This window comes from Cydia fagiglandana, chromosome 2, assembly GCF_963556715.1.
Source record: "Cydia fagiglandana chromosome 2, ilCydFagi1.1, whole genome shotgun sequence".
Taxonomy (NCBI): domain Eukaryota; kingdom Metazoa; phylum Arthropoda; class Insecta; order Lepidoptera; family Tortricidae; genus Cydia; species Cydia fagiglandana.
The window spans coordinates 8,702,242-8,728,321 of record NC_085933.1 but is presented as its reverse complement, the minus strand read 5'-3'; the positions used below and the strand labels follow the sequence as shown (position 1 = coordinate 8,728,321).

Here is a 26,080-nt window from a genome sequence, read left to right as displayed (position 1 = left end):
TTGACGTTGAGAAATATTTTACGGACATCCAAGTCATCCAGCCAACTCTGCCTCAGTATCCAACCAAACAAAATTAGCTTTGCATTATGTGTGTATGTAAATATTATTCATTGTGACAGGATAGCAGACATGTGGTTTTCTTCGATAGCAAACGCATAATTAAATTATTGCTGCTCCAGATACACTACAACTTCTATCGGTTCGCGCGTCAACAATTTGGTTCGCCTCTCTAACCATTCTAATAAATTAGATTAGATCCTTGTCTAAACTGTAACAGACCGATACAAATCAATCTTTTCAGCGAGTCTCCACACCGGACGACATCTGTAATTTTACGAGATAGGCCATATAAAACCATTAAGGGCAATAAATGCCCGATTGAATCACGCGTGTGATGCTTTACAGCGGCCGAGCATTTGAGATATGGCGTATTTGAATTAACGCGAACAGCACGATGCAGACGGTGTTCTGAAATACTTTAATAATGATTTGAGTATTGAAGTTATATTAAGTATCAAAATATTTAAGCTAAATTTTGCATGATTGCGACAGTGTTTCGTGACTCACCGGTTAATAAAGGTTTTAAATTAGCGGTTTTAGAATTAAAGATTGAATATTCCTATTTACAACTATGACAACTGTCATACGAGTATCTAAGACAGACTTTCGTTAAGAAAAGTATAATTAGGAACGCTAATATTCCCTTAAATTTTATAACTGTTCCCAATGTTAGTGACAAGGTTGGTTACCATTATGATTTGTTTTGAATCATAACTATTGTGGCGAATGATCTGTCAAGTAAGGCGATAGGGAATATTGTCATGTGTGTGCCGAACCGCGTGACCATTCGGCCTGGTCATCGCCACTAATAATTGCCAACTTAGTAGTTCAGCGAAATGAAGCGAGAAGCTCAAGATCGATCTACATGGAGAGTCACTGTGGACGCCCTCTGCCCCATCTAGGGGACATAGGATCTTAAGTAGTAGTAGTTCAGGTACCATACGGTAACCTCGTCCCTTCTGGCATGTTGTCGAGCCAAACGGTATATAAACTCAGTTGACATAGAAGCATCCATCTTCTGAAGTCAAAAATGTCATACGCATATGGAGTGCACCATTTTTGCACTGAGCAATTCAATGTACCAATCAAAATGCCGGTGGGTGCTTCCGCTGTGCAAGTTTAAATTAACGCGACATTTATCGCACCGTGACCTGCGTACGCGGCCGCAATAAACGCGTGCCCGAGCGTTCTTTAGGCGTTACTGAGAACGGAGGAATTATTTATCATAACATCTACATCATACATTAAACAATGCGTTGGTTTCTATGCGCGATATATCTATAATTTTACGAGTTAACATTTACAAGCGCTACATGCACTATGGATATTTGTATACGTCTGGCATAAGTTAAGAATAAAGATTTATATACTTTGATATCAATAAACAAACATGCAAAAATGAACGAAAATCTATGTTCAACAGTACAGAACGGAACCTCTTTGTATTTATACAAAGAGCCGATGCGCGAGCACTTCGCTGTTCGGCGGCCCCGAGGCGCACTCTCTTCCATTCTTAACATTTATTGCTTTATTTCATTTGGCTAGAGTGAAAAGCGCCTTCAACCAGTTTATTGGTGTACAACATTGTAGAACAGGCGCACCCTGAGGTGTTCGCCGCTCAGGTCATCATTGTATACACAATAGTATTAGACTATTTATAATGGCAATCTTTACATTTAATTCGCCGTATAACGTGTGATTTTAGTGTTATAATGAATTATAATAGAAGAGTTATAATGAACTTAATTGACTTATAATGAGCTTACATGTGTGTTAGATTTCTCCAACAGTTATAGTAATTTATTCTCAGTCAGAGTTCAAAGGTGCTTCTTGCTGCACAACGTGCAAATTGAAATAATTTGAAGCGGTTTATGCTGAGCCACTAACCTAAAGCATCTATTAACATGCTCATTGCGTATTAATAAAGCTGTCGTAGGCATTCCTTAAAGTAAAATGTAATTATATAATGTCAGGTTATATATATCCTACTAGAGAGTAGAGACTAGTCAATATTCAAGACGGATAACCTCCATACAACACCGCGTTCCTCGCGAGCTTTTTTAATTTTTTTCTATTTTTAGCTATAGTTATATAGTTTACATACATAATATAACATCTATCACAGTCTATCACTGTCACCTACTGCTTTTTATGACTTCTAAACGTAACGACTTTTCTGGCCGTTGTCAACAAAAGTACAAAGTACAACTAAGACGAAAGTGGACGACCGCCCCGAAACCGCCTTTCCATACAATCGTAGTTCCCATTTCCTCTCTAGATATTAGCATTATTGAAAATATTTTGCGGACTTAAAAAAATGTATGGAACTTGCTTCACGTTCCGAACTCTTATTATTCACAAAAACACACGAAGGATCATAACTATAGTTAGTTTACATCAAATTGCATAAAAATATTTCATATAACTAATGTTAATATCCAGGGAGAAAAATGGGGACTACGTTTGTATAGAGAAGCGGTCTTCTTTATTTACTCGACTGATCCTTTTTAGAAATTTGGTATTCTGGAGAAAAGCACATGAAATAGCGCGCAGGCAGCGGTAGTGCGCAAAGCGCGAATCCAATAGTGGTGCGCGTACGGCGCGGCGACGGAGCGGGGAACGCGGACCGGTCGAGTGGGCGCCGCTGAACAGGTGCGGTGCTGCCGCCGCAGCCTTACATGGATCTGACAGGATACAAACCAGTATTAGGCGAAATTTACGGGCCTCCGCCAGACTACACAAACGATAAAATAAGTTTTAATGGCACAAATCGATGCTATCATACAGATGAATCGACCAGTATTAAGCCTAGATAAATTGAATACAAGCGCAACCTCTTTACATAGATGTATATTTGTATCGAATGCCTTTGCTTACGACGGTTGCGACACAAATGCCTATTACGTGTATTTATTTCCGTTCTTGTCAGATAATTTCCTGTTTAGCAATTGACTTCTGTAAACCGTTAATTTTCTCATGTTTTTTATACCCTTTAAGTAGATACTATCACAATTTCTTATCTTATTAATTAGGTACCATTATTGATCTAATTATCACGCCTAATTTAAAAAATGAATATTATATTAGTGTTAGTAGATACGATTGTGTAAAGCTATTTGGTTTCAAGTCCAAATATGACAATGGAAATATTTCATGACACAGTAATTTATGGAATAGCGAAGTAATTTAAGGATTATTAGGTACACTACATTTGGGATTTAATTATTGAAAAAAGTAGGTATATCAGTCATACAACTCAAAATTTAACATTATATATACCATGTATATTCTCGAAATTCCAATTCAAATTCACAAAACCAAAAATACTTAAATACTAAAAATACCAAAAATACTGAAGTACTTACATATTATCGGTCGAGACCAAGTACAGGTTTATAATATGTACTTGCTTACAAAAACTAAGTTTACTTACTGGGTATCTCACTTTCGGCAACGGTAACGTTTTATTGAATTACCAAAATGCGAGCTTTGTATGAGATTGTCGAACGGTGTATACAATTAAATACAAAACGCAAACGTCATTGTAACATATTAGAAAACGACTTTAATGACCAGTCGTAGACATAGCAACTGTACAACTATAAATGATGTGAGTGCAATTACGATACGTGGTTACCTCAATTAAAATGTACAGTATGAAGTCGACGTGTAGAATAAAATAAAAGGTTCATTTTTCTCACAAATACTTATTGTACAATGTAAGTAGAAAAGTACTATAAAATAAATTGCAAGTGCATCATTAAGGTATAAAATAAATTACTAAAAAACTAAAAAATACAATAGCGTCCTCGGGAGTCAACAAAAATGAAGAAAAATTAATGTAATTGCATATACCACCACAAAAGACGGTGTGGGCAGATGGAGAAACAAATTGTGATGTCGTACCTAGGCGACCGCAGGCAACTAATCGCACAACCAGACATCATTAGGCGGATAAGGCGGTGTGGTGATATGCTTTGTAATGGAGCAGGGACCCTAATAAGGTTACATTCGACCATGAGAGAACTTAGCCAGTAAGGAATCGCTTAAAGAAAGTCGAAGATGCGGCAGAAACGATTGCACCGAAAACCTACTTCCGATTGCCGCTTCGAGCCCATGCAGCCGCCACGAACAATGCTACAAAATTATAGGATTTAGTCTCCAGTCCCTCATTGAGTTAGCATGATTAATCACGGAGAAAACTGGTTGGGATTATACGTTAGTAATATGAGATCGCACGTTTTACACAGTACCGATCATTAGTAGAGTCATTCCGACCACGATCAACTAATTTTTTCTTTCAAAATTCACCTAGAACCATCCAGAATGTGTTTAAATTACGCGTATTACACTTCTGATTCCCGCGAGTTTGATTTACGGCGATTCAAATTGCATGTTCATGACTTTTGTGTTCAGCTTTTACTGCGCCACATGGTTCATACAAGGTGTAACTAGGATAGTGGGGATCCGTTGAAGCATATTCGGTTAGGTACAGATTTTTTTTTGTCTTCGGTTGGTCGGAGGGTAGGCCGACTTGGTCGAGGTGTCCCAAAAAAAATGTTTTGTCGTCAAACATTTTTTTCTTCTACTTTTTCCTAATGAGAACACGATACCGAATATATCCTTAAACTCCCCTGCACTATTTTTGTTACATGCTGTATAGTTATATATTGCAATTAAAATATTGTTTATTTGCATTATCTTTAAAATATATAGGTATGGCATAGGATGTTTATATTATAATACATAGGCGTTTGTATCATTCAAAGAATATATCAAATACGAAACTCTAATCGAAGAGTAAGCCATTACAATAGGAACCGGAATAAAACACCCTAGGCTACCTATACCATGGAAAGTGGTACAATTTTTCAATTCGTTCCAGAGGCGTAGAGTTAGGCAAGGCAGAGCATCGCCCGAGGGTTTGCCATTGGAACAGTCGTCTCATGGATAAAGTGCTTGCCAAGTACCAAACCCCGAAGCAATATGCAAAACATTCATCAAAAATAAGACTAGCTAGTGGCTTCTTGTCCATTTGAGCGGGCTACTTAGCCTATGTTTATGAATAAAAACTTCGTAATTGAAAATACTACTGCACATAGCTGGGAGGTAAACACTTTACTAGTTGATTGGCGTTTATGGTTACTAGCTTTCGAGGTGTTAATGCGTTTGCGAGCTCTCAGATTTTGACAGGCGAAGATATTAGTGAACCGTGTTCTTTGGTTGTTTTACATTAATTGAATAATTTAGAATTAAATGCAAGAGAGCCGGTCACGTAGGCGGTAGCAAGCTGTGATGCACCGATCGAGGCCAGAGAAACCGCGATTCCCTCATTAATGTAAATCGCACAGGGGAAGGCGCAAGCTCAGGCGCGCTCCAACCCACTAACCTCGCGCACTGGCGGCCGGGGACATCCGAGAAAACCATGCATCAACTTAGTTACTCGCCGTATAAATACCTAGCATTACTAACTAATTTCTCCGTAGAAACATCTAACCTCGTTATTGTGTAAACAAGGTTGTTATTTTTGTACATCCTTAACTACAATTATTCACCTAAATCGAACTTATTATTACAAAAGTTGATGTGCAATTAAATTTTAATCACAAGAAGTATATTATTTCACAAATACAATTTCATTATAATAGTTAAGTAGCTGTAATAAAATAGTTATATTGTAAACTTTTTTGCTTTCCTTTGCGTAAGATTTATTTCTTAGAAGCTCTAAGCATAGAATTACTCGACAACCTACGATGTTGGCGTGTAATGAAGAAGGCAATTACCCATGTTAGAGCGTCAGCCATGCGAACAAGCAGAATTCCTAGTCAGTCAAATTATCATTGTACGTACCTAAGTCAGCATAGCTAGCAGTTTTTATATTGTATTGCCTCGAGAGAATACAATGAAGTTATCCTCTCTGACAGTTCGCACATAACCATTATGCAACGCCGATTTATCTATCTTGCATTAATTTAACTGCCAGAACTCATTATCTGCAGTGCTTGTACCTTTGCGGCTTAAAGAGGTGAAAGTTTGTTATTAATAGGTAACTGACTGCAAATGGTATGTAAGATTAAAGATGGTTTAAATTCCATATCGGTGCGAAATTTATAGTTAATTAGCGGCTCTAGACAGTTGATTAAGATAAAAGAGATGCTTAATTGAATCGAACTATTAATATCGCTAATAAATATCAGTTACTGAGCACCGCCCGCGCTACCAAATTAGGCTGTACCGACCTACAGACATTTATTTTACCTCAGCTTAAAAAGTACTTACTATTCGAGACGTCATTATTTTTCAAATATAGGCATTGGACAACGAGCGACATTGATGTCTGGCCGGTAACGCCTTCCTTGTATGGTCGTAGTTGCCCTATCGTTGCATTTCATGTCAGCACATAAGGTAACCTCTGCACCCCATTAGAGAGCGACACAACAAATTACAATTTCATTCAATGTAAATAACCTGAGACTTTATTCGCCTAATGGTTGAATTTAGACACGCCTAATAATTTCCAGGCAAGTAGATTAAGCTGTTCAAATCTGCTATTGTGTGCTAGATTAATCAATGTATCTTTTACGATAGACTTGAAGATGAAGTCTAACAGCTCCTTTGATTAGCTCTAATGGGAAAGGGGAATACGCTATAAACATCTCATTACAAAGGACCTGATGAGTTTTCAGATTAAAGTACCCAATCGTAATTTAACTGCGGCCTCCTAATAGTCTAGTCGGTAGTGCACCTGCTTTACGATGCAGGTATCGGGTTCGAATCCTGGTAAGGGCATTTATTTGTGATTAGTCACGAATATGTGTTCCTTAGTTATGGGTGTTATTTGTTTCTATTAAGTATGTATATATGTATACAATAAGTAGGTATTTAAGTATATTGTCAATTAGTACCCATAGTACAAGCCTTGCTTAATTTGGGGTTAGGTCGATCTGCGTAATACCCACACTCGTATTTCAATAATTATGTAGCAGTCACATAAAATACAAAAAAAAAACACGTTACCAAAAACTTTTACAAAAAATAACACAGTATTAGAAAACACGTACCAAATAGGAACATCACAGAAAGACGAAGATGTGGAAGAGGCGACAATATCCATAGTGTGCCAACAAGTATCAGTATGGTGAAACGTAAATAGCAGGTTGAAGGCATCCGGCTCATTGAATGCGCTGACCCCATCTGATCGGTGCTCGGGGCGCGCTGAACGTGCCGGCACATTCAGTGCCAATGCTACCCAACATGGGAAACTCAGACGTACTATTGCCAATACTGGTAAGAAATCGATGCTCATCGCGTATCTTTTGATATAGGGCACCGCCATTCCTTAAATAATTTAGTTAATAGCTTTATAGTACATCACCGGTACTTTATTACTTTGTTAATAACATGCAATCTATATCGGTTAACGATTGAAAGTTTGGTAGGTATTTAGGTTGATCTCTTTGATCAGTCCATTATCTCAGTAATGATTGTGAGAATGGCTAAGACAGGACAGGACTATATTTATGCGCATACTTTGTATAAAACGACAAATAGGCACATTATGTTTAGTTGCTTCGATAGTCTATTGATGGTATATTATCGCATAGTATGGGGTACCCTAAGCCCACTCATCATGGACCTCGTCGCTAGCGCCTGACCTTTCTATGCGGGTCAACATATTACTACGATGGTCTCACAACGTAACTAAACAAGCCCCCGTAAACTTTGTATTGGGATCAATGTGCTTCTAATTATCATAACTACGCTTTAAGTGGATGAGACAATGGATAATAGACGTAGTGACGAAAAAGCAGGCATTGAAAAGCGCCTTATTGCAGTTTTGCGTGCAACCTGTGCGAACTCGAACCAAGCTAAGTATGCCGCTTAGCTAATAATGCTATCAAAAATTTGTTTTGAGCAAACAGTGTAGGTAAATACTAAATATACTTTGATGTTAGGAAATAGAAATCGTTATAAGGAAATTATATAAATATAATATTCAAAAATATATGAATTAGGTACCTATATTATAGTTTACAACTAGAAATAGGTACATACTAATAAGGTATTTACCATGTTTTTTTAGGAGTAGGTATTCGATATTTGGGCATAATTGGACATACCATACGAATATTTCCGGGAGGTCTCAGATCGAGAAAACGGCATGTGCAACTGTGTCGAAATATCGGGAAGTAACAAAACCAAATATAAGTATTCGGGAAACGGGAAATACCTCGTTTTTAATAGTATGTTCCTATTTATAGAAAAAAATATGATATAGGTAGTTACCTAATTAATATATTTTTGCTTATTTCATTTAAGTAAGTATATAATTTCTTATTGCAACTGATACATCATTTGGAATATTTGATGTAAATGACCCAACCTAACCCCAACATGACGTATTGTTTAAGAAAATAGTCTGAACTGTCTGTATTCTGCCTCCCATAAACTATAACAAATGGCTGTTGTCTACTACGTTGACTTTTCACTTTGAGAAAATTGTTGCGATATAATGTTCATGTTATTCAAGACAACTGTTACTCAAGCAACACGAAGCAATTTACATCAAAATATAATTCCTCACGACGACGCTGGAACTCATAAATGATTCACCCAGGACTGCCATAACATTTCATATATAAGGAGAAAATAAAATGCCTACGTTTAAACAATATTAATAATATAAATTTACACTTATTACTATGTCAGAAAGAGTCATACATGCACGTGTGTATTTTAATTTTCATAATGGACGTGTTGGCCAAACAACTATCAAGCCCTGAGCGATATTGCAATGCATGAAATGAATGACGACTCCCTAGGCAAATTATTCAACCGTACCAAAGCGCTTTAGCCGCTTTCAGGCGGCAAAAATAAGAATAATTGCTCCATCAGGTGTGAAACAAGAAGTAAATTATCAATAACCAGTTGAAAAACAACAGTAACTCGAAGAATAAGTAATGTAACAAAGCTGGCGATTTCGGTGTTTCAAACTCAAGGTAGCAATATTATGATAATAATATAACTGACAAGTGTTAATACACAGTACATAGACATAAGACAAGAGTATTTACAATTCGTGTGAAAAATTGGTTATTTTTAAAAGAGAGAGATTTTCCATTTGTTCTTTGGGTGTGCGATGTGCGTAGTGTGGTTGCAACATTATCCTTTGTCATATAAAAGGAAAGATATAGATGGAAACGTACGAATGTTTGATTAAATCCCGATTATGAAACCCACGAAGTGAATTGGAAACATAACAGTTATTTTACCGACCACCTGTTAATAATATACTAACTCAAAAATGTTGACTTAGTATATTATTAACAGGTGGTCGGCGGAGAATCAATAATACGATACCGTTTGTCACTCTTCAAATAAATAGGAGTCATAAAAAGCAAAAAGTAAAAAAGGCAAATACGGTTACCATGCTACAGGCTTTTTGTAGTTACAACAAAAAGGACGGACGGATGGTGTAGGCTTTGATTAATTTATTGGGGAAGAATTGCCGGCTTTGACGACATTGAAATAATCTGCTGTAAAAAGTAAAAATACTGACTCATATCATAAGCCTTACATTACTTAACCGCGACGATATAACGGATTTCATTTAGTCAGCAGGTACTGCACTCGTAATAGCTGAATTTCCCATGACCCCAAGGTCACACTTAACATAAAGACTAATTAAACATACAAAATGGCGTAATGTAATGACATATAAAAAGTACGGTGTGTACGAGTAAATAATGTTGGGCTGTTTCCGTGTACTACAGGGCATTAGAGTAAAACATTATTAATTTGAAATCGGTGCAATTCATCATCATCATTCGCTTGCCCTTATCCCATTCATTTGAGGTCGCGGCAGCATGTCTTTTTGTTCCATATCATATTGTTTTGTTCTATTGCCCGTCATCTCATCTCTCATACAGTCCATCTATCTTTTCCTTGGTTTTCTTTTCCCGTTACTTCCCCCTTTATTCATTTGTAATACCTTTCTCGTCACATGACCGTCATACCTCCGCATCACATGCCCGTACCACGCTAAGCGATTTGCTCTTACTCGGTGCAATTCATGGACATGATTCATTAAGGCTTGTGTTATGGGTACTAGACGTTGACATAATATAGATAAATATATATAAAGAAAACAATAAACATCCATAACTCTGGAACAATTATTTGTTTACAAATAAATGCCGTTGAACAAGTTGTAGCACGGGATTGAAAATAATAGTAATTTTGCATGAAACGAAATTATCAGTTGAATGACATTCTCGGTTTTTATCCGTGTTTATCCCGCCATATCTATCCATCTCGTGCCCATTTTCAGAGTTCTTCGAGTAATTAATGTAAATAAGTAACAAACACCAAATTGATATTTGAGACTTCTTGAAACTTGAAACGTGAAAGAAGGAAAATGAACTATATTTGCCACAAAAAATGGTTTAAATTCTAATGGCTTGAATTGAGTATGGTGGGCAGGACGAGGCTATAAGTATAGGTATTCGTAATTGAATGTTGAGCTCTGTAACTAAATTTCCCATAGGTACCAGCGACTCAATTAAGTATAAAAAATGTAATCACATTTTTTGTCTTGTTACAGATAACCAATGTTGCCACGGCCTCTCACCGACAACACAATGCGCCTCTTACTAAGTTTTATGTTAGTGGTGTGTGCCGTTGATGCAGCAAAGAAGTTTGAGGGAACGTTAAGATCAGCGGCCGAGGCGCCTCCTCAAGACAATATAGCCGTGGAATCGGGATCACCCGAGCAGACTGTCGTGGCTGCTCCTCAAGATTACAAAAATCCAGGGGCTCCACCTCCTCCTGAAACTTCGTCAGAAGCACCGGCAGCAGCTGTTGCCTCAGCGGAAGTGCCCGAAACTGCATCTGGAGGTGTCCCTCCGTCGGCACCTAGTGGTGCGTCGGCTCCCTCGGCGCCGGCAAACTCACTTGAGGAATGTGACCCAGAAATGATTGGATTTGAACTTGTCACTGGGTATGCAAAATATGAATATTAGTTTCTTAAGGGAAAGTTTCGTATAATAAGTATATTTATATATGTATTTGTATACAGCAGGAGGCAGTATTTACCCTGAGGAGTACTGACCGATAATTGCTGCCGTAATTAAGTTTATAAAGCCTTTGAAGCGGGTCTGCTAGAATATCTATCAAGATAAAACATCTCCTGCAATCTTGCAAATATTTTCCTTTTTACCATCGCATGTGCAGAGTTTTGTGTTCGTGATAGAGAAATAAACCAATTAAATTAATGATTTAAACGACCTAGAAAGAACTAAAAGAAGAGCGAAACTAGCAACGATTTTATCGAAGATTTGATAAGTATAAGCTGTAACATAATCCGCGCATAGTTGATGTGTTTTATCTACACAGGTATGTCTTCTCGGCGCCGTCTCACATACTGGACGACATACCAGGCACTCTGATGCTGACCGACTGCCTAGAGCAGTGCCAGGCCAATGACAGCTGTCGCGCTGTCAACTACGAGACCGGCCTCTGTGTGCTCTTTAGTTCCGATTCGGACCAACTCCCAGGTGAGTCAATGCATATATCATTTTATTCCAAACATGTCATTAGTCGCAAATAGATTTAATTGGAGAACTAGTATCCCCCTGCACGCTATTAAATTAAATGTTATCATGCACATCCGATCTTAGAAATATAATGAAAATGAATATATAATAAGTTTAATAATCACTTTATTAGCTATAATTGCTAATTATGAGACACAACTTTGATAGACCAAGTATGTGTAAGTGCTTTTACCGCTGCAGGCGACAATTTGCGTTGTTCACCGGTAATTGTTCTGGGAAAACGAACAAAATTAATAAACCTACACAAGAATACAATGGCATCGTTTGGTATATGGTTAATGGGACACAGCAGGTGTGAACCTACATACATGGTACAATGATGTCTCGAACACTCTCGTTTATCCGCTCGGAGGTGTGAGCTCTCGGATGAGCACATTCAGATTTTTTTGTATCATAAGATCATTTGAATGCCAATAGCGGCATGACTGTGCACGCTTACTTCGCCTTATTAGAAAAAATGTAAATACTCTCACCCGCGAAAAGTAAAACTTGACCTAGTAAAGGCTAACATACCTATTAGTCATTTTAAGCTTGAGTCAGTGGGCCACGTCTTGAACTTTACCGACAAAGTTTACTCTTTGTAATATTATAATTGTGCAAGAGCATCAACCTAACAAACATATCTTGCAATGAAGTGCCGTTTAATGTACCTATAAATAGACAGAGTTAGACCAAGAAAAGTCTGCAACGATTGATGCAGTGCGAGTGTTATTTGAAACGTAAAACTTCTATGAAATTATGACGTATAAATAACACTTGCACTGCATGTGCTATTAAAATCGTTACAGACTTCTCTTGATCTAACAGCGGAGGGAAGTAGAGGTAATGTATACCTCTAACAACTTAGGTCAAAAATCTGTTAATGTAATCCTAAGAGGGCTGTAACAAAAAAGAGAAAAAACGTGATAAATTGCTATCTTGAAAATGCTTCTCTAACCACAGTCTCACCTCAAATAAATGTTGGGAAGTCACATCGACCGGAATGAAATGGGCAAATCGTGATAACTGTTGTGTGAACGACCTTACTAATTGATCATGTACTTAAAGGCAACTTTTTGTGTTTTACCCTGCGAAGTGGAAATATTCTTAACACTACAAGATTAAATAAGCCTTTAGGTTTTTAGGATCTTACTCGTATAAGAAAGGTTATCAATGTGTTGTTGCAAAATGTTCATTATGGCGTGCGTTGCGTGCTACGTTCATGAATGTATAATGTGCCTCAACTAAGAGGCGCAGTAAACTCTAGTATTATCAGTCATATTGAATTAAACCGTATAAAGGGATCCAAACGCCAGTGTTCGATTCGGGGAACTAAGCTAGGGGATCCAATTACGGATCGCTCGGTTCCCTGTGTAAATTTCCTGAAATTAGCTAAGGTTGAACGCGCTTCTTGATGCAAGAGCGTCTCAACTTAGAGCGTAAAATATTTAATGATGATATACGTACCTGAATTGCACCGAAACCTGTGGTTCGTTCACTCATTCTAAATGCAGTAATAAGACGCTTGAGCACCGAAACTTATCAGACTATTTTAGTCGTGATTTAAAAAGGACACTGCCCTTTGCTGTAAGTTTTTTTGGAAGCCCATTATACTTTACACAGTACAGCACGCCAGCTCGTGCCAATAAAAGTGTTCGTATAGAAATGACAATATCCGCAAAGAATTAGAAAGAGTCACCGTTTGTAAAGGCTACTTTTACAATTGTGCCGACCTATTCGTGACAATCATTCGCTGTTCGTTGACGTAAAGTTACTCGTAATAGGAAATCGTGACTATTTGTTGTCGAATTACTTAAGATAATATAATCGCGAAGATTTTCTGCAAAGAATTGTATAAACTGTAGTTGTTTTTATTACAGGTGCTTTGACAAAATCCCAGTTCCCGGTGTTCACAATATACGCCCAGAAGTCCTGCCTCGGTGTGAGGCCGTGCGAGAGAGCGTGGTGTTTTGACCGAGTGCGCGGCTATCACTTGAAAGGGCGCGGCAAAAGGACACACACCGTCGGCTCGCGGCAGATGTGCTTGGACCTTTGCCTCGGCGAGAACGAGTTTGTCTGCAGGTTTGTTTGTGTTCTTGTAAAAAATCTCATGTCTCAAATGATAATGACGACTTCTAGACTACCTAGATAAATATCATGGTATGAACAAAGTATAGAGGTACAGGGTGTCTAATTCTGGAATGGTTTAAATAAACATGGAAGAGGTTATCTTTTGCGAGGACACATAATTGTAAATACAGTCTTAAGTAGAACCCCGCGAGGGTAGGGAAAAAAAATTGTGGTTAAAAATGGGTTCGAGTTTTCCGATTAAAACAATGATTTGATATATGTTTACAAAATTTACCTATTTATATCTTGAATTTAAATAATCAATAGTAAAGAATAAAAATTGCCGTTTATAATTTGTAGATTTAATATCAAATTCAGTTATAAATTCTAAATATTTCAAAGAATTAGTAGTCAATTGGATACAAATTATATTGATATGAATCAAACAATCCATCGTTGCACAACATTAAACATTTTAGCTTCAATAATTAAAGGACAGGATAATCCGGACATAGACATTGTAAATTATTTGCAAAGAAATGAACAAAGTGGAGCGTGCGGTGGGCGGAGCGAGCCGTGACCTGCGAACTTTCCCAGACCGACCACGAATGTAACTAGCCTACACTTCTACTGCTCTAGTAGATACTCGTAAACCTAAATACGTAAACACATGCCGATACAGTGTTTCATGAAATGCAATTATTTATTTACAAATGTACGAGCACATCTTTAATGAAAACTTAAAACACGTTTTTTATTTAAGAGCTAAAATGCTTCTAGGCCAATAATGTTTAACTCTATTTATAATTACTAATAACACTTTATGTTACAAAATAATATGCTTAATAATTGCATTACCTAATTAAATGTTATGTACTTGAAGCACGTAAGGTGATGCACCCTATTCGTTTCAAACAAAGACGGGATGTTACATTTTTGTAGCTACTTAAGTGTTTTGCCGTATTAAAAACGAGAATGTTATATAATAAGCATAGACTAACAGGGCTGACCGTAGTGGTTAATTAACGAGCCTAGGGTATCATCGTATAATTTTCATGCAATTAAATCACAAAAGCAATTTTTGTTGTATCCAAGATGCGCTAATGGTAGACGAAGAATTGCAGGTAATTAAACTGTCGAAGCATTTAATGCATTAGCCATAGAAGAAGGCCGGAAATCGTTACACGAAAGGTACTTTATGGTGTCCGCGTCGGGTTCCCTTTAGAAAAATTTAACGTTATTCATTTAAATATATGAACTCTACAACAAAACAAAAATAACCTTGTAAAATGCATTAGCATCTTTTTAAATTATTTAGCGTTAATCGAGTAAAAACAACGAATACATAATCCTTTGACGTAAGCCTAGTGATAACTTAGAAGTGACCATTACAATCGCACTAACAAGACAGGACAATAGACGTTGTAGCGGGTCATGTCTCTATACTATTCAATCAGATCCGTTCAGTGACCCGCGTCAAATCGTACCAAGGACAGGTACCCGTAACTAGTCAATTGTTATTCCCAGACTTCGAACCTTTACATAATTGAATGCTCCGTCATTTCATTAATCATAGAAAACAATCACTTCATCTGTAGAAAACCAGTTTTCCGAACTGCCTCATTAGGTTGACATTCTGGCCCATATGCTTATTTACGGTTAGAACCGATAACGAAGTCAATCAGACTTCACCGGTTCGCCGTAGATGGTGAGACCCGCGGCACATCTTTGCAGCGCACCTCACTGGATAAGTCACGGTCTCTTCCTGGTAGCCATTTCGTTACTGAATTCTACAAACGAGCATTATATACAAAGCAGGGAGGCCAATTGCAGGGCCCGCGACTCAGGCGTCTAATGTAGCAGAACACGACTGTCCTATTGTGTTTATTTCCTTGTAAGGTTTTTGATATCATTAACATAAATAGTGTACTGCATCCGACGTTCACATTCGGTGCTGTAGCGATTGAGAACATTACGTATGACCAGTGCGTCTACGTCTTGTAATGGGACGTCGTCGCACTGCCTAGAGTTGCTGAGTAACGGTAACAAGTTCACCCAAAAGCTTTTTGCTAGTGAAATGGAGGTCGCGTGTAGTAACCAATTCCACGATTTCCCGCCTTCGGATATTCCGTTAAAAATTATGCGATTACAGCGATTTCACGTGGTCGTGTCATTGCTTAGTATCGTCTTGACACTTGTACCGTTGGGTACAGTTGAGTCGGATACTAGTTGTGGTATCATCGCCATTGAAACAAGCGGGTTGCAGGTTGCGGCGCACCCCGGGCGGCGCGCATCGCGATCGTCGACAGTCACGACATTTGGCAAATATTCCCCGGACGTGGCGGGCGCTGCGCCCGCGCCCCGGCCCGCGTGGGTCCGCGCGGCCGCAACTTGCGCATGCGGCGGTGTGGGAGCGCTTTGCCCTATCGCTTCCTGCTTCCATGATACGATAACCGATAAATACATTGTTCTAGGACTTCAAACTGTGTAACAATGTAGAATTAATTTATTGTTTTAATGCAACACAACTATCAATTAATAAATCAATTCAACATTTCTAACGTAACCCCATACTTAATGGGTTGTAGTAAACAAGGTCGTACAAATATATCGCATACTTGAATTACGACCAATTTATTTCAACCGTATTTAGACGAGCTTCAGGGCATATCGGGAAATCTCAGGGTTTAAATTACAACTAATAGAAATGATGGTATATAAATGGCCTATTCTTTGCTCACAAAGCTAGGACCACCCGAGCCGAAGCATTATAATGGATATTGCATTGCGTACCCGTATTATACCAAATCAAAGCGATAACGTAATTTAAGTCAGTGCAGGTTCCAAAATTATATACATACTTGATTTAACCTTTTAAGTACCTAAGATGTTTAAAAAATTATGTCAATTTTTTTACTACGTAGTATAAAAGTTCCTTATATTTAAGTTATACTTAAAGCAGCTTTAAAATACATATACTACTTCGTACTGCTAACTATTAATAACTTTTTCATATCTCATGCTCTGAAAGTGGGTCGTTGTTGTTCTAAAAGGTGCGCAGAAAGTGATACGTTTATGCTCTAGTGCAGAAAAGTGGTGTACTCCTCTGCGTCCCCGTCCCACGAACAACTGGGTGGAAACAAAATGGAAAATTAGTGTCTTTATTTCCTCGCCTGGAACAATTGGTAATTGTTTAATTTTATTAATCCCACGTTGATCCTTTTTTTATAAAAAATGATATAAGTGAATTGTTAAAAACAAATTATTCTTGATTTATTTCGTTGAATTCTATTTACTCGATTTCATAAGGCGGGAACCAAAAGGAATACACCAAAAATATTTTTTTAAACCTTACACTTGCGTAAATGGGCAAAGGCAGAATCTTATACAGCCACAGTTAAACGTTTGTACGATATTAAATTGATTTTTAAAGATATTTAGCACTATATTCATGAAAATAAAATAAAATACAAGAAAAAAATTACTTATATTATTAATTAAATTGTTATTTAATATTTAAAATACTTTTATTATGTTATTACGTGGTGCGGCGCACCAAGGTCGCGGTGCGGTCCGGTAGTCTGTTGCGGCTTTTGGAACGAAAAAGTATAAAATTAAAAAGTAAGAGGCAATCCCGCTGATTTTCATACTATAATGAACAAATCATTTAAAAATTACTGCAGTTTGTTAAAAAATGTGTGTTTTCGTAAATATTGCAATCTAAATGATTTTCGCTAGGGGTTATTAATCACACCTGTAAAGTCTCCGATTGCAAGTAAGTCCTAAGGAAAATAAATCATGGCCGTAGATCTATTAGGTACTTCCATTACTGATTTTGCGAAATTGCCTTGTCTTGTTTGGTTTCCTCGCATTCGATATGAAAAGTAGAGTGTTTAACTCGGGTGAAAGGCACCATTTCTGTCTCGGACTATTGGCGCTCTCACTGCGTTCGAGCGCCAAACTACCTCGACAGAAATGGGTGCCTTTCCACCCTTGGTTAACAATCTACTATTACGTTTTTACAGTATAAAATCTATCGGAATGGCTTTTTTTTCTAAATAGATGCTCATATTTACATGTTTTTTTTAATAATGGTACATACAGTCCGTAAAAAAATCTCATTCCCAAAAACATATTGATGCTTATCGATTCTATTCTTATCAAAGATAATATTAGAAAGTCTACGGAGAGAGTATTTCCATATTACCTAATATGACTTTTTTCATTATACCCTTAGTATTTTTGGTTGAGGACCATATGGTATAAGGTACATTTTCTTTTAACTTAAAACTTAAAATTACTAAATTTGGACGCACGGATTCAACAACTATACATATAGTAGTTGTTGTTGAATCCGTGCGTCCTAATATTTACCTATTATAGCTGTCGTAGTACAACAAGGATCCATATTTTTTTATTCACCCAGTGTACCTATCGAATGGGCGAGCTATTAACCTCGCTTTGAAAAAAATGACAATAAAAAAGATTACATACACGGTGTAACATGAGTAAACCGAATAATTTTAACAGCGTATTCCTGATCATATTTAGAGACAAAAATGTCATATAAACTTTTTTGAAATTCGCCTAGTTTCAGAGATATTATTAATTAAAAAAAAAACAAGTTTTTATTGTTACAAAGTGTAAAAGGCCTTTTTGATGGTGATTTTGCTGCTATGGGACGTAGTCTAAATATCCTTATTGATAGATGTCAAAAAGTGACAAGAAACATTTTGCAAAAAGTAGGTTATACGAAAAAAAAAATTAAAATCAATTTTAAGTGACAAGTTTACCAATAAAATTTATTTTTTATGTACAAATACATTCAAAAAAATGAAAAACCAAAACAAAAAAAAATTTTTTTTTTTGGCGAAATTGACCTAAACTCATATTACATTTTTTACTTCTTTTGACCTCAGAAATGCATGGTTAAAATTATTCGGTTTACTCATGTTACACCGTGTATATAAACTATTTAAATCGGAAAACGAGAACTTTGCGATATCTTTTCTGAAAATGCGTTCCCGCAGGTTATTGGGGTCATCTGATCGGGGCCGAGTGCGCATCACGAGAAAATATTGAGAAAGATCGACTTCGATAACACTGTTGTGGGTGGTCACTAAATAAAACGAAAATAAGAAAGGACTGCCTCGATTATGTAAACAGAACAACTCATCAAGTTAATGAGAATAATAAGTTACTATGTTATTTTCGTGATTAACACAATTATAAGTTATAACTGCTATAAGTGGAAGAGCATGATAAAAGTTTCCGTTCCTTTCGATTTCCAATATCTACACCTATGTACTGTTGAAATACTCGTATATGACGTGTTAATGTTATAATTGATTAATTAGAAATTAAAACAATAAATCGATGAGGGAATCAAAATAGATACAGTCAGCATCAATTTGGTAGCGGATGAAACAAAGCGCCATAATAGTTTTCCAAATATGGAATATCTCTAGAGTTGCCGTTGAAAAGTATCTTTCAGTCCAATATATTGTTTTGCATTTAGAGACATAGGTATCTCTTTTTGTTAAGTTATTATATACTTTTGAAGGGTGGTCTGATCCGTTACTTTTGATACTGACTGTACACCCATATAGAATCAATGACATGGAAAACAAACGTATTTCTCGAAATTAGACCGACTGCTTAAATCATTTTGTGATTATCATGAATTAAGTCGTCAGCTAATACCTAGACGTCTGAATAAAAACGCGTCGATTGTATAGTATACCATGCGGTTAGGTTAACATCTTGGGAAAGTTCACACCAATAAAAAAATATACAACTCTATACCCGACGCTAACCCGCGTGAAACATTGTTACAGATCGGCGAACTATAATAATAAAACGGGAGAATGCGTGTTGTCTGATATGGACCGCATCACATTGGCTGGCACTAACTCTTTCCAACAGAACGAAGGTAATTGTTGTTTATTTTTCCTGTGCTTGTAATTAAAGCCTCCGAAACCAAATGCTAGCTTCGAGTAAAATCTAATTCTTTCTATTTTACAGACACCGATTACTTAGAAAATAACTGCGTTGAAGAACCAACCAAACTTTGCGAATTCAAAAAGATGGGTGGACGTATTTTGAAAACTGTAGATTCCGTGTACCAAGATGTTCAAACTGTAGAGGAATGCAGAGAGCTTTGCCTCAATTCACCTTTCCGCTGCCATTCTTATGACCACGGGGACACTGGGGATCATGTGTGCCGCCTTTCACATCACTCCCGTGCCACTCTTGCAGATATCCAGGTAGTGTTTCAATAAGTTCCTAGTATACGTTTAATTATGTCTCTTTAGATAGCTATAACTGCATGCAGGACATAAATAATGTACATGTGTTATTCCTTTTTAGGATCCCTATTTGGAAGTTCCCGAGGCCGCGACATACGAACTGTCCTCCTGTTATAACGTTTCTATTGATTGCCGTGCCGGTGACATGGTGGCTCGAATTCAAACATCCAAATTGTTCGATGGCAAAATCTATGCAAAGGGAAGTCCTAACTCCTGCGTTGTTGACGTTAAACAAAGTCTCGAGTTTGAATTACATATGGGATACAACAACATTGAATGTAACGTTAAGCAAAACGGTTTGGGCAGGTAATATAAACACATTATTAAATATTAACTATGCAATATTTTCTCCAAAAATTATGGCAAAATACAGGTTTAATAACAATTACGTTTGACCGTTGCAGATACTTGAATGATGTTGTAATTCAGCATCACGATACTATCGTCACATCATCTGATCTTGGTCTTGCTGTAACATGCCAATACGACCTTACCAATAAGACCGTAGCCAACGAAGTGGATCTTGGAATCACTGGCGATATTCAGACAGGACTCTCGGAGGAAGTGATTGTCGACTCACCCAACGTAGCCATGAGAATTACGGACAGGAGCGGAGACGACATCATTGCTTCTGCTGAAGTCGGTGATCCCTTGGTAAGCACAGTATATTCGTGCATAAAGTCATGTGATATCACATTAGTAAATACAACTCGAAATCTCTTTTCTAAGCAAACTAGAAGAACGTGCCTTTCTTTAATTTTTAGCCCCTAACACAAAAGAGGGGTGTTATATGTTTGACGCCAATTTCTGTCTGTTCGTCTGTGTGGCATCGTAGCCTTTTCGGATGGGCCGATTTCAATACGGTTTTTTACATGAAAGCGAGTTTCCTTGCGGTAGTTCTTCTATATATGCGGTAGTTAGCTATGTATGATAGAAATCGGTCCAGCAGTTTTGAAGAGTCTCAGCTCTCTCCAAAATGATGTAGGTTTTTAATTTTTTCAAATCAATAGTTATATCCTAACAAATCTCATATCATCTATTAAGGCAGCAGTTTTTACGAAAATAAGAACTAATGACTGAGTTGTGAATTAATGATTGAGAGTAAAAACTAGCCGTTTACAGTTAAACGGCTAGTTTTTACTTAATTTATATACTTATTTATGTTGTTTCTTGTCTTTATAGGCCCTACGATTCGAAATCATGGATCCGAATTCACCTTTCGAAATTTTCGTGCGAGAACTTGTTGCCATGGATGGTGTCGACTCTAGCGAAATCACTCTCATCGACAGCGACGGTTGCCCAACAGATCACTTTATCATGGGACCTGTATTCAAATCATCTATGAGCGGAAAGGTGAGACAAAGAATATACGTACATGACATTATGAGCAGTCATATACGAGTATCTGCATATATATATATTTCAATATTTTTATTTTTGCCAATCTAATTCGTTCCTTTTATATTGCAGATGTTGTTATCACACTTTGATGCATTCAAATTCCCATCATCAGAAGTGGTTCAGTTCCGGGCCTTGGTGACGCCTTGCATGCCTACTTGTGAACCTGTCCAGTGCGACGGCGGCCCGAATGAGCTCCGCTCCGTGACGTCTTACGGACGCAGGAAGAGGCGTTCGACTCCTGCTGCTCCTACTGATGACATGCTACTCGTGCAAACTATTCAAATTACCGACAAGTTTGGATTTGACAAACAACGTGCGAAGAACGTTACCGAAGACTCTGTTTTCGTTAGAGAGACTGAAATGACTTGTGTTAACGCTGCAGGGGCTATGCTGGCTGCTGCGGCTTTCCTGGCTGCACAACTGGTAGTTCTTGCAGCGTGGACCTGCAGTTGGCAACGACGACGCGCGGCCGCTAAAGCTGCGGAATTACTTCCAGGACCCAATGCTCCCTCAGCTCTCTGCAAAGTCTACGATGCCAGTTTCTCTCGTGCTCATCAGAGGCACTTCTGAGTTCATGTAGACACGTCGACGTGATCAACGTTCGCAATAGTAGTATGTTAGTTTTAAACCTCCGTCGAGTTTTAACTCATAAAGGCCTTCCCCATTTCTTCATAATGGTGTTGATCTTTTTGGAGTCTGGAACGACGACAGAGGTTAGTTAATGGTAGTGTCCAAGCACGTCAGCGCCGTGCGCTACGTACGGGCGAGCGGCGAAGACGCGCACGACGCCGAGACAGGGACGACCAGAGGAGCGTGCGCGACTGTGGATGGATGCATGGGATGTTAGGAACGGAGCGATCTGTCAGCCCGTAGAGTGCATGGATGTATGCTTCTGGACGCTCGCTTGTCCCCGTCTCCGCTGTCGAAGACGGGACCGCGGCCGTGAGTCGTTATCGAGATCACGTCGCTCATTCGTTCACTTTACGCTCGGCCATTCACTTGCGAAAGTCCGATAACGTATTGTACCATATTTTTTTATAAAAAGTAGCGTAAGTCTGATTCTAATGATAGTGATAAGTAAAAAGTAACATTTTTGTACCTTTTAAGTAGATAACCGAACGTGCGACCTAAGTCAAGAGACGATGGATTGACGGCCGTCCCGACATCGTAATTTATTCAATTTAGCGTAGTTTCTTTTTTACTTAATTTATGTCTGAGAATGCAATTATAGCTATTTAATAAATTCCTAATATAAATGAAATGCGTAAATGAATATGAAGTGCTATTTTTTACGAATAAGCCGACTTATGTCTATATTACTAGTGCCTTGGCAGTGAGACGATTACAATAGTAGCAATAATGATATGTAATACACCGACTCATCCGGCTAAATCAATTTTACCTACAAATAAATATCTACAATGGAAATACTTTTGTTTTTATTTTCACATGTCCCTGAGTCCGGAGTTTTATCTTGCTCAATAAATAATCAAGAACCTGTTATAATGTGGGATATAATAACTGTAATTGGCGAAGCACAAGTGCAAATTCATTGGCGTCCTGCTGACTAACCGCAGAGACTCGGGGTTGAATTTAAATTAAGGCATTGTCTTAAGTGCTTTACCATGTTAAGTGGCTAAGATGAGGCCATTGGCATTTACATTCATGGACAGGTGTTTTCTACTATTTTAATGCAGGGTTCAGGTAATTCATTGTACTCGTATTTTTATAACATTTATAGTACCCATAAATAAGGATAGACCGCTAGCACGGTTTTTTAATTGAGATCATGAATTCTGGGGCAGTCAGCAACTAGGAACAGCAAATATGTGGGCAATGGTGCTAACATAATAGTTTAGCTGAATTTACATTGGGAGCCTATTTATTTAGACGTATTGCTTTAGGTATAGCTCTTTTAAAATTCATTAAAGAAATCGATATTTCGAAATTTTACATATACAATGTTATTTATCAATACATATCTGGGTCAATTAATTACAAGCGGAGCAGCAATTTAGGTAGGTATATAGCTGATTCAGGGCTGAAACGCATACTTTACAACTGTACTGGGGAATTAAAAACACATTTTCTTTTTGAGCCAAAAAATACAGCAATAACTAAAAAGAAAAAAAAAAAACAATTTATAAACCAAGACAATGAATGCTATTAATATCAAATTTGCAGTACTAACTGTGGTATATAACAATACTTCGGTGGTCCGACTAATCAGGTAGGTAAAATAAAAACACACGCACTCGCCCTCAAAAGTTGGAGCTATTTTGATTAGTCGGCGTAATTTTAAAAACCGCCAACTTAAATGCAGTTCGAAAATTCTTGGCAATGTTATAGCCCAGCGGTAATAATCATAATTGTGTAATTATGTTATTATGCATGAGGCGCCTTGATAAATATAGCATATTCAATTAGGATGGATAAAGCAGGATAACGAAATTGCTTGGTTCAACAATTTCTATATGAGCAGACTGGACTTTCCCACTCCTAGGTAATTCACGTAGTAACACGACTGAATCGGGCCTTGTGATGGCAAATTTTTGCAAATTATAGTTAGTATTATTTCAAGTATTATAAATATGTATAATGATCAAAATTTGCTATAAACCATAAATACTTATGATTAGATAAACAATCCCGTAGCCTGTTTGTATAAATTACTGATATTAAAGATGCTTTAAAACATAGTTTTCCTCATAGTATCAAATCTCTTGCTTTGGTTGATATCAGTACACAGATTGATCATCGTGTATGTATACTATTACATACTATATTAGAAGCGCAGGCCGCATGCATGCCTTAAAGGTCACAAATTACTTTTACACTTTCTTGTGGAATACTTGTGCCATATTAGGCAGGCTGGGCAGACATCAAAGAGATGAAATCTTGTGGTAAGGTTCGCTAGCCACTATCACGTGTGAAGGGGCACGCCTCACGTCGACATTCGTGCCCGAGATTAAATCGGCGGCCGCCGGCGGCACGCGACACCAGCACGTGTCGCTCTTGCAAAATAAACCATTAGCGAGTGACGCAGAGACCGCATTGTTTTGAGCCGAAACTGATTTGGAGATTAACCGCAGAGGCAAAATGTTAAATCCTAAAAACTAAGCTCTGCCGCTGTGCAATGTTGACACTGACATAAAATCAGGGCTTTGCTTCAGGTGTAAGCCATAATTCAGCTGCCTCCTATTTAGACTTAAGTGAGTAGGTTTGTGAAGAGTTACAAACATAGGTAGGTACTTTCAGGGTTCAAAATTACCTGAACCCGCTCTTATTCTCTTAATAATAAAGTCGTGTCAAGATCATTTTGAACACCTCGCTCGCTTAGCAACTTCTGCTGCTGACTGTAAATATTAGTTTATTAGACGATAAGACTTCCAGCGTTGGTCATAAGACTTCTTATGCCTAATGATCTCCACAACGACCCGTCGTGTGCTACCAGTGCTACCCTCGTCCATCGTCGGACTACGAGTACAACGGTTGGTTTGATGATTGAGTTTGACTACGGGAAAGTATTTGCAGATATGGCTGAGACGATCAATTTGTATTACAACGAGTAAATGAAATGAAATAGCCGTCATATAGGTACCTACTAAAAAGGGACCAAGCCCTTCAGGCTTCCGGCCAAGGCCACTGAATGACTTTGTCAGTTTTTCTTTAATATATGAGATTTTATTCAGTCGACGGCGCACTTGCAAGTTTAAAATTTAATGTCGGCGCCCCAGGCTATCCGAAATAGATACGTAACATGGGCTCACGGCGCCCCTCTTTAGTGTCTACGGCGCACAGTTTTATAGTACCTAGTGCATAATAAAAATATTTGGGTACGGTATAGGTCGTTAAGAGGAAAGGGGACGACCGCTTCTCCAAACAAACGTAGTCCCCATTTTCCTCTCTGGACATTAACATTATGAAAAATATTTTTTCATAAATTGATATATATATATATATATATATATATATATCAATTTATGAAAAAATATTTATAAAAATATATATAATAACCATAGCTGAGCCCCGTTTGACTTTTTCAATTTTTGATTGACAAAAAATTAGGAGCGGAAAACAGATTTCAAATTTTTAAATGCTTCTAACTCTATATAGTCACGAAAAATACGAAAAAATATTGTACGTATAGTCGTGGTTGATATACAAAATATTTACAATAATGTTAATTTCCAGAGAGGAAAATGAGGACTGCGTTTGTAAGACAAGGCGATTTCGCGCGGGTGCTCCACTTTCGTCTTTAAGATGTAATCCAGAAACGCTAATCATAGACAATACTGCCTACCTTTAAAACCATTGTAATGAGGCATTAAGTCTTGAGCCTAAGCGGGACCACATACATAAATCCTCACACATATATAAATACGATAAAAATATTTTTACTTTTTTAGACAGGGCGACATTTCAAAGTAGCACATACTTGGATTTCTTGCAACCGTTACTTGTCGCCAATAAACCGGTAGTGTTTTTCAATGGTCCATAAAACCAAAATGTTCTATGCAACATTGTTGGAAAGATAAAGTCGTTTACAATAATATGAAATATTCATAAAATAACGCAGTGTGCAGCTACCGAGAATTGCGAGTAGGCACACGCTGCCGAAGCGGCGAACAAATAAACCGAGCTGCA

At 37.6% G+C, this 26,080-nt stretch overlaps 2 protein-coding genes across 4 annotated transcripts in view; one reads left to right on the top strand and one right to left on the bottom strand.

Moving 5' to 3' along the window:
- Positions 1–22,861, top strand: part of LOC134675371 (uncharacterized) — a 68,330-nt gene extending 45,469 nt beyond the window's left edge. Inside the window, exons 4-12 of the mRNA XM_063533585.1 lie at positions 10,664–11,059; positions 11,455–11,615; positions 13,535–13,736; positions 19,562–19,656; positions 19,749–19,990; positions 20,094–20,338; positions 20,437–20,686; positions 21,215–21,385; positions 21,503–22,861. Of these exons, the coding sequence (XP_063389655.1) occupies positions 10,671–11,059; positions 11,455–11,615; positions 13,535–13,736; positions 19,562–19,656; positions 19,749–19,990; positions 20,094–20,338; positions 20,437–20,686; positions 21,215–21,385; positions 21,503–22,003 (2,256 nt within the window). The 5' untranslated portion in view covers positions 10,664–10,670 and the 3' untranslated portion in view covers positions 22,004–22,861. The remainder of the gene's footprint in view (positions 1–10,663; positions 11,060–11,454; positions 11,616–13,534; positions 13,737–19,561; positions 19,657–19,748; positions 19,991–20,093; positions 20,339–20,436; positions 20,687–21,214; positions 21,386–21,502) is intronic.
- LOC134675377 (autophagy-related protein 16-1) overlaps positions 1–26,080 on the bottom strand; it is a 233,838-nt gene that overhangs the window by 164,572 nt on the left and 43,186 nt on the right. The gene's annotated exons all lie outside the window — the stretch shown is intronic.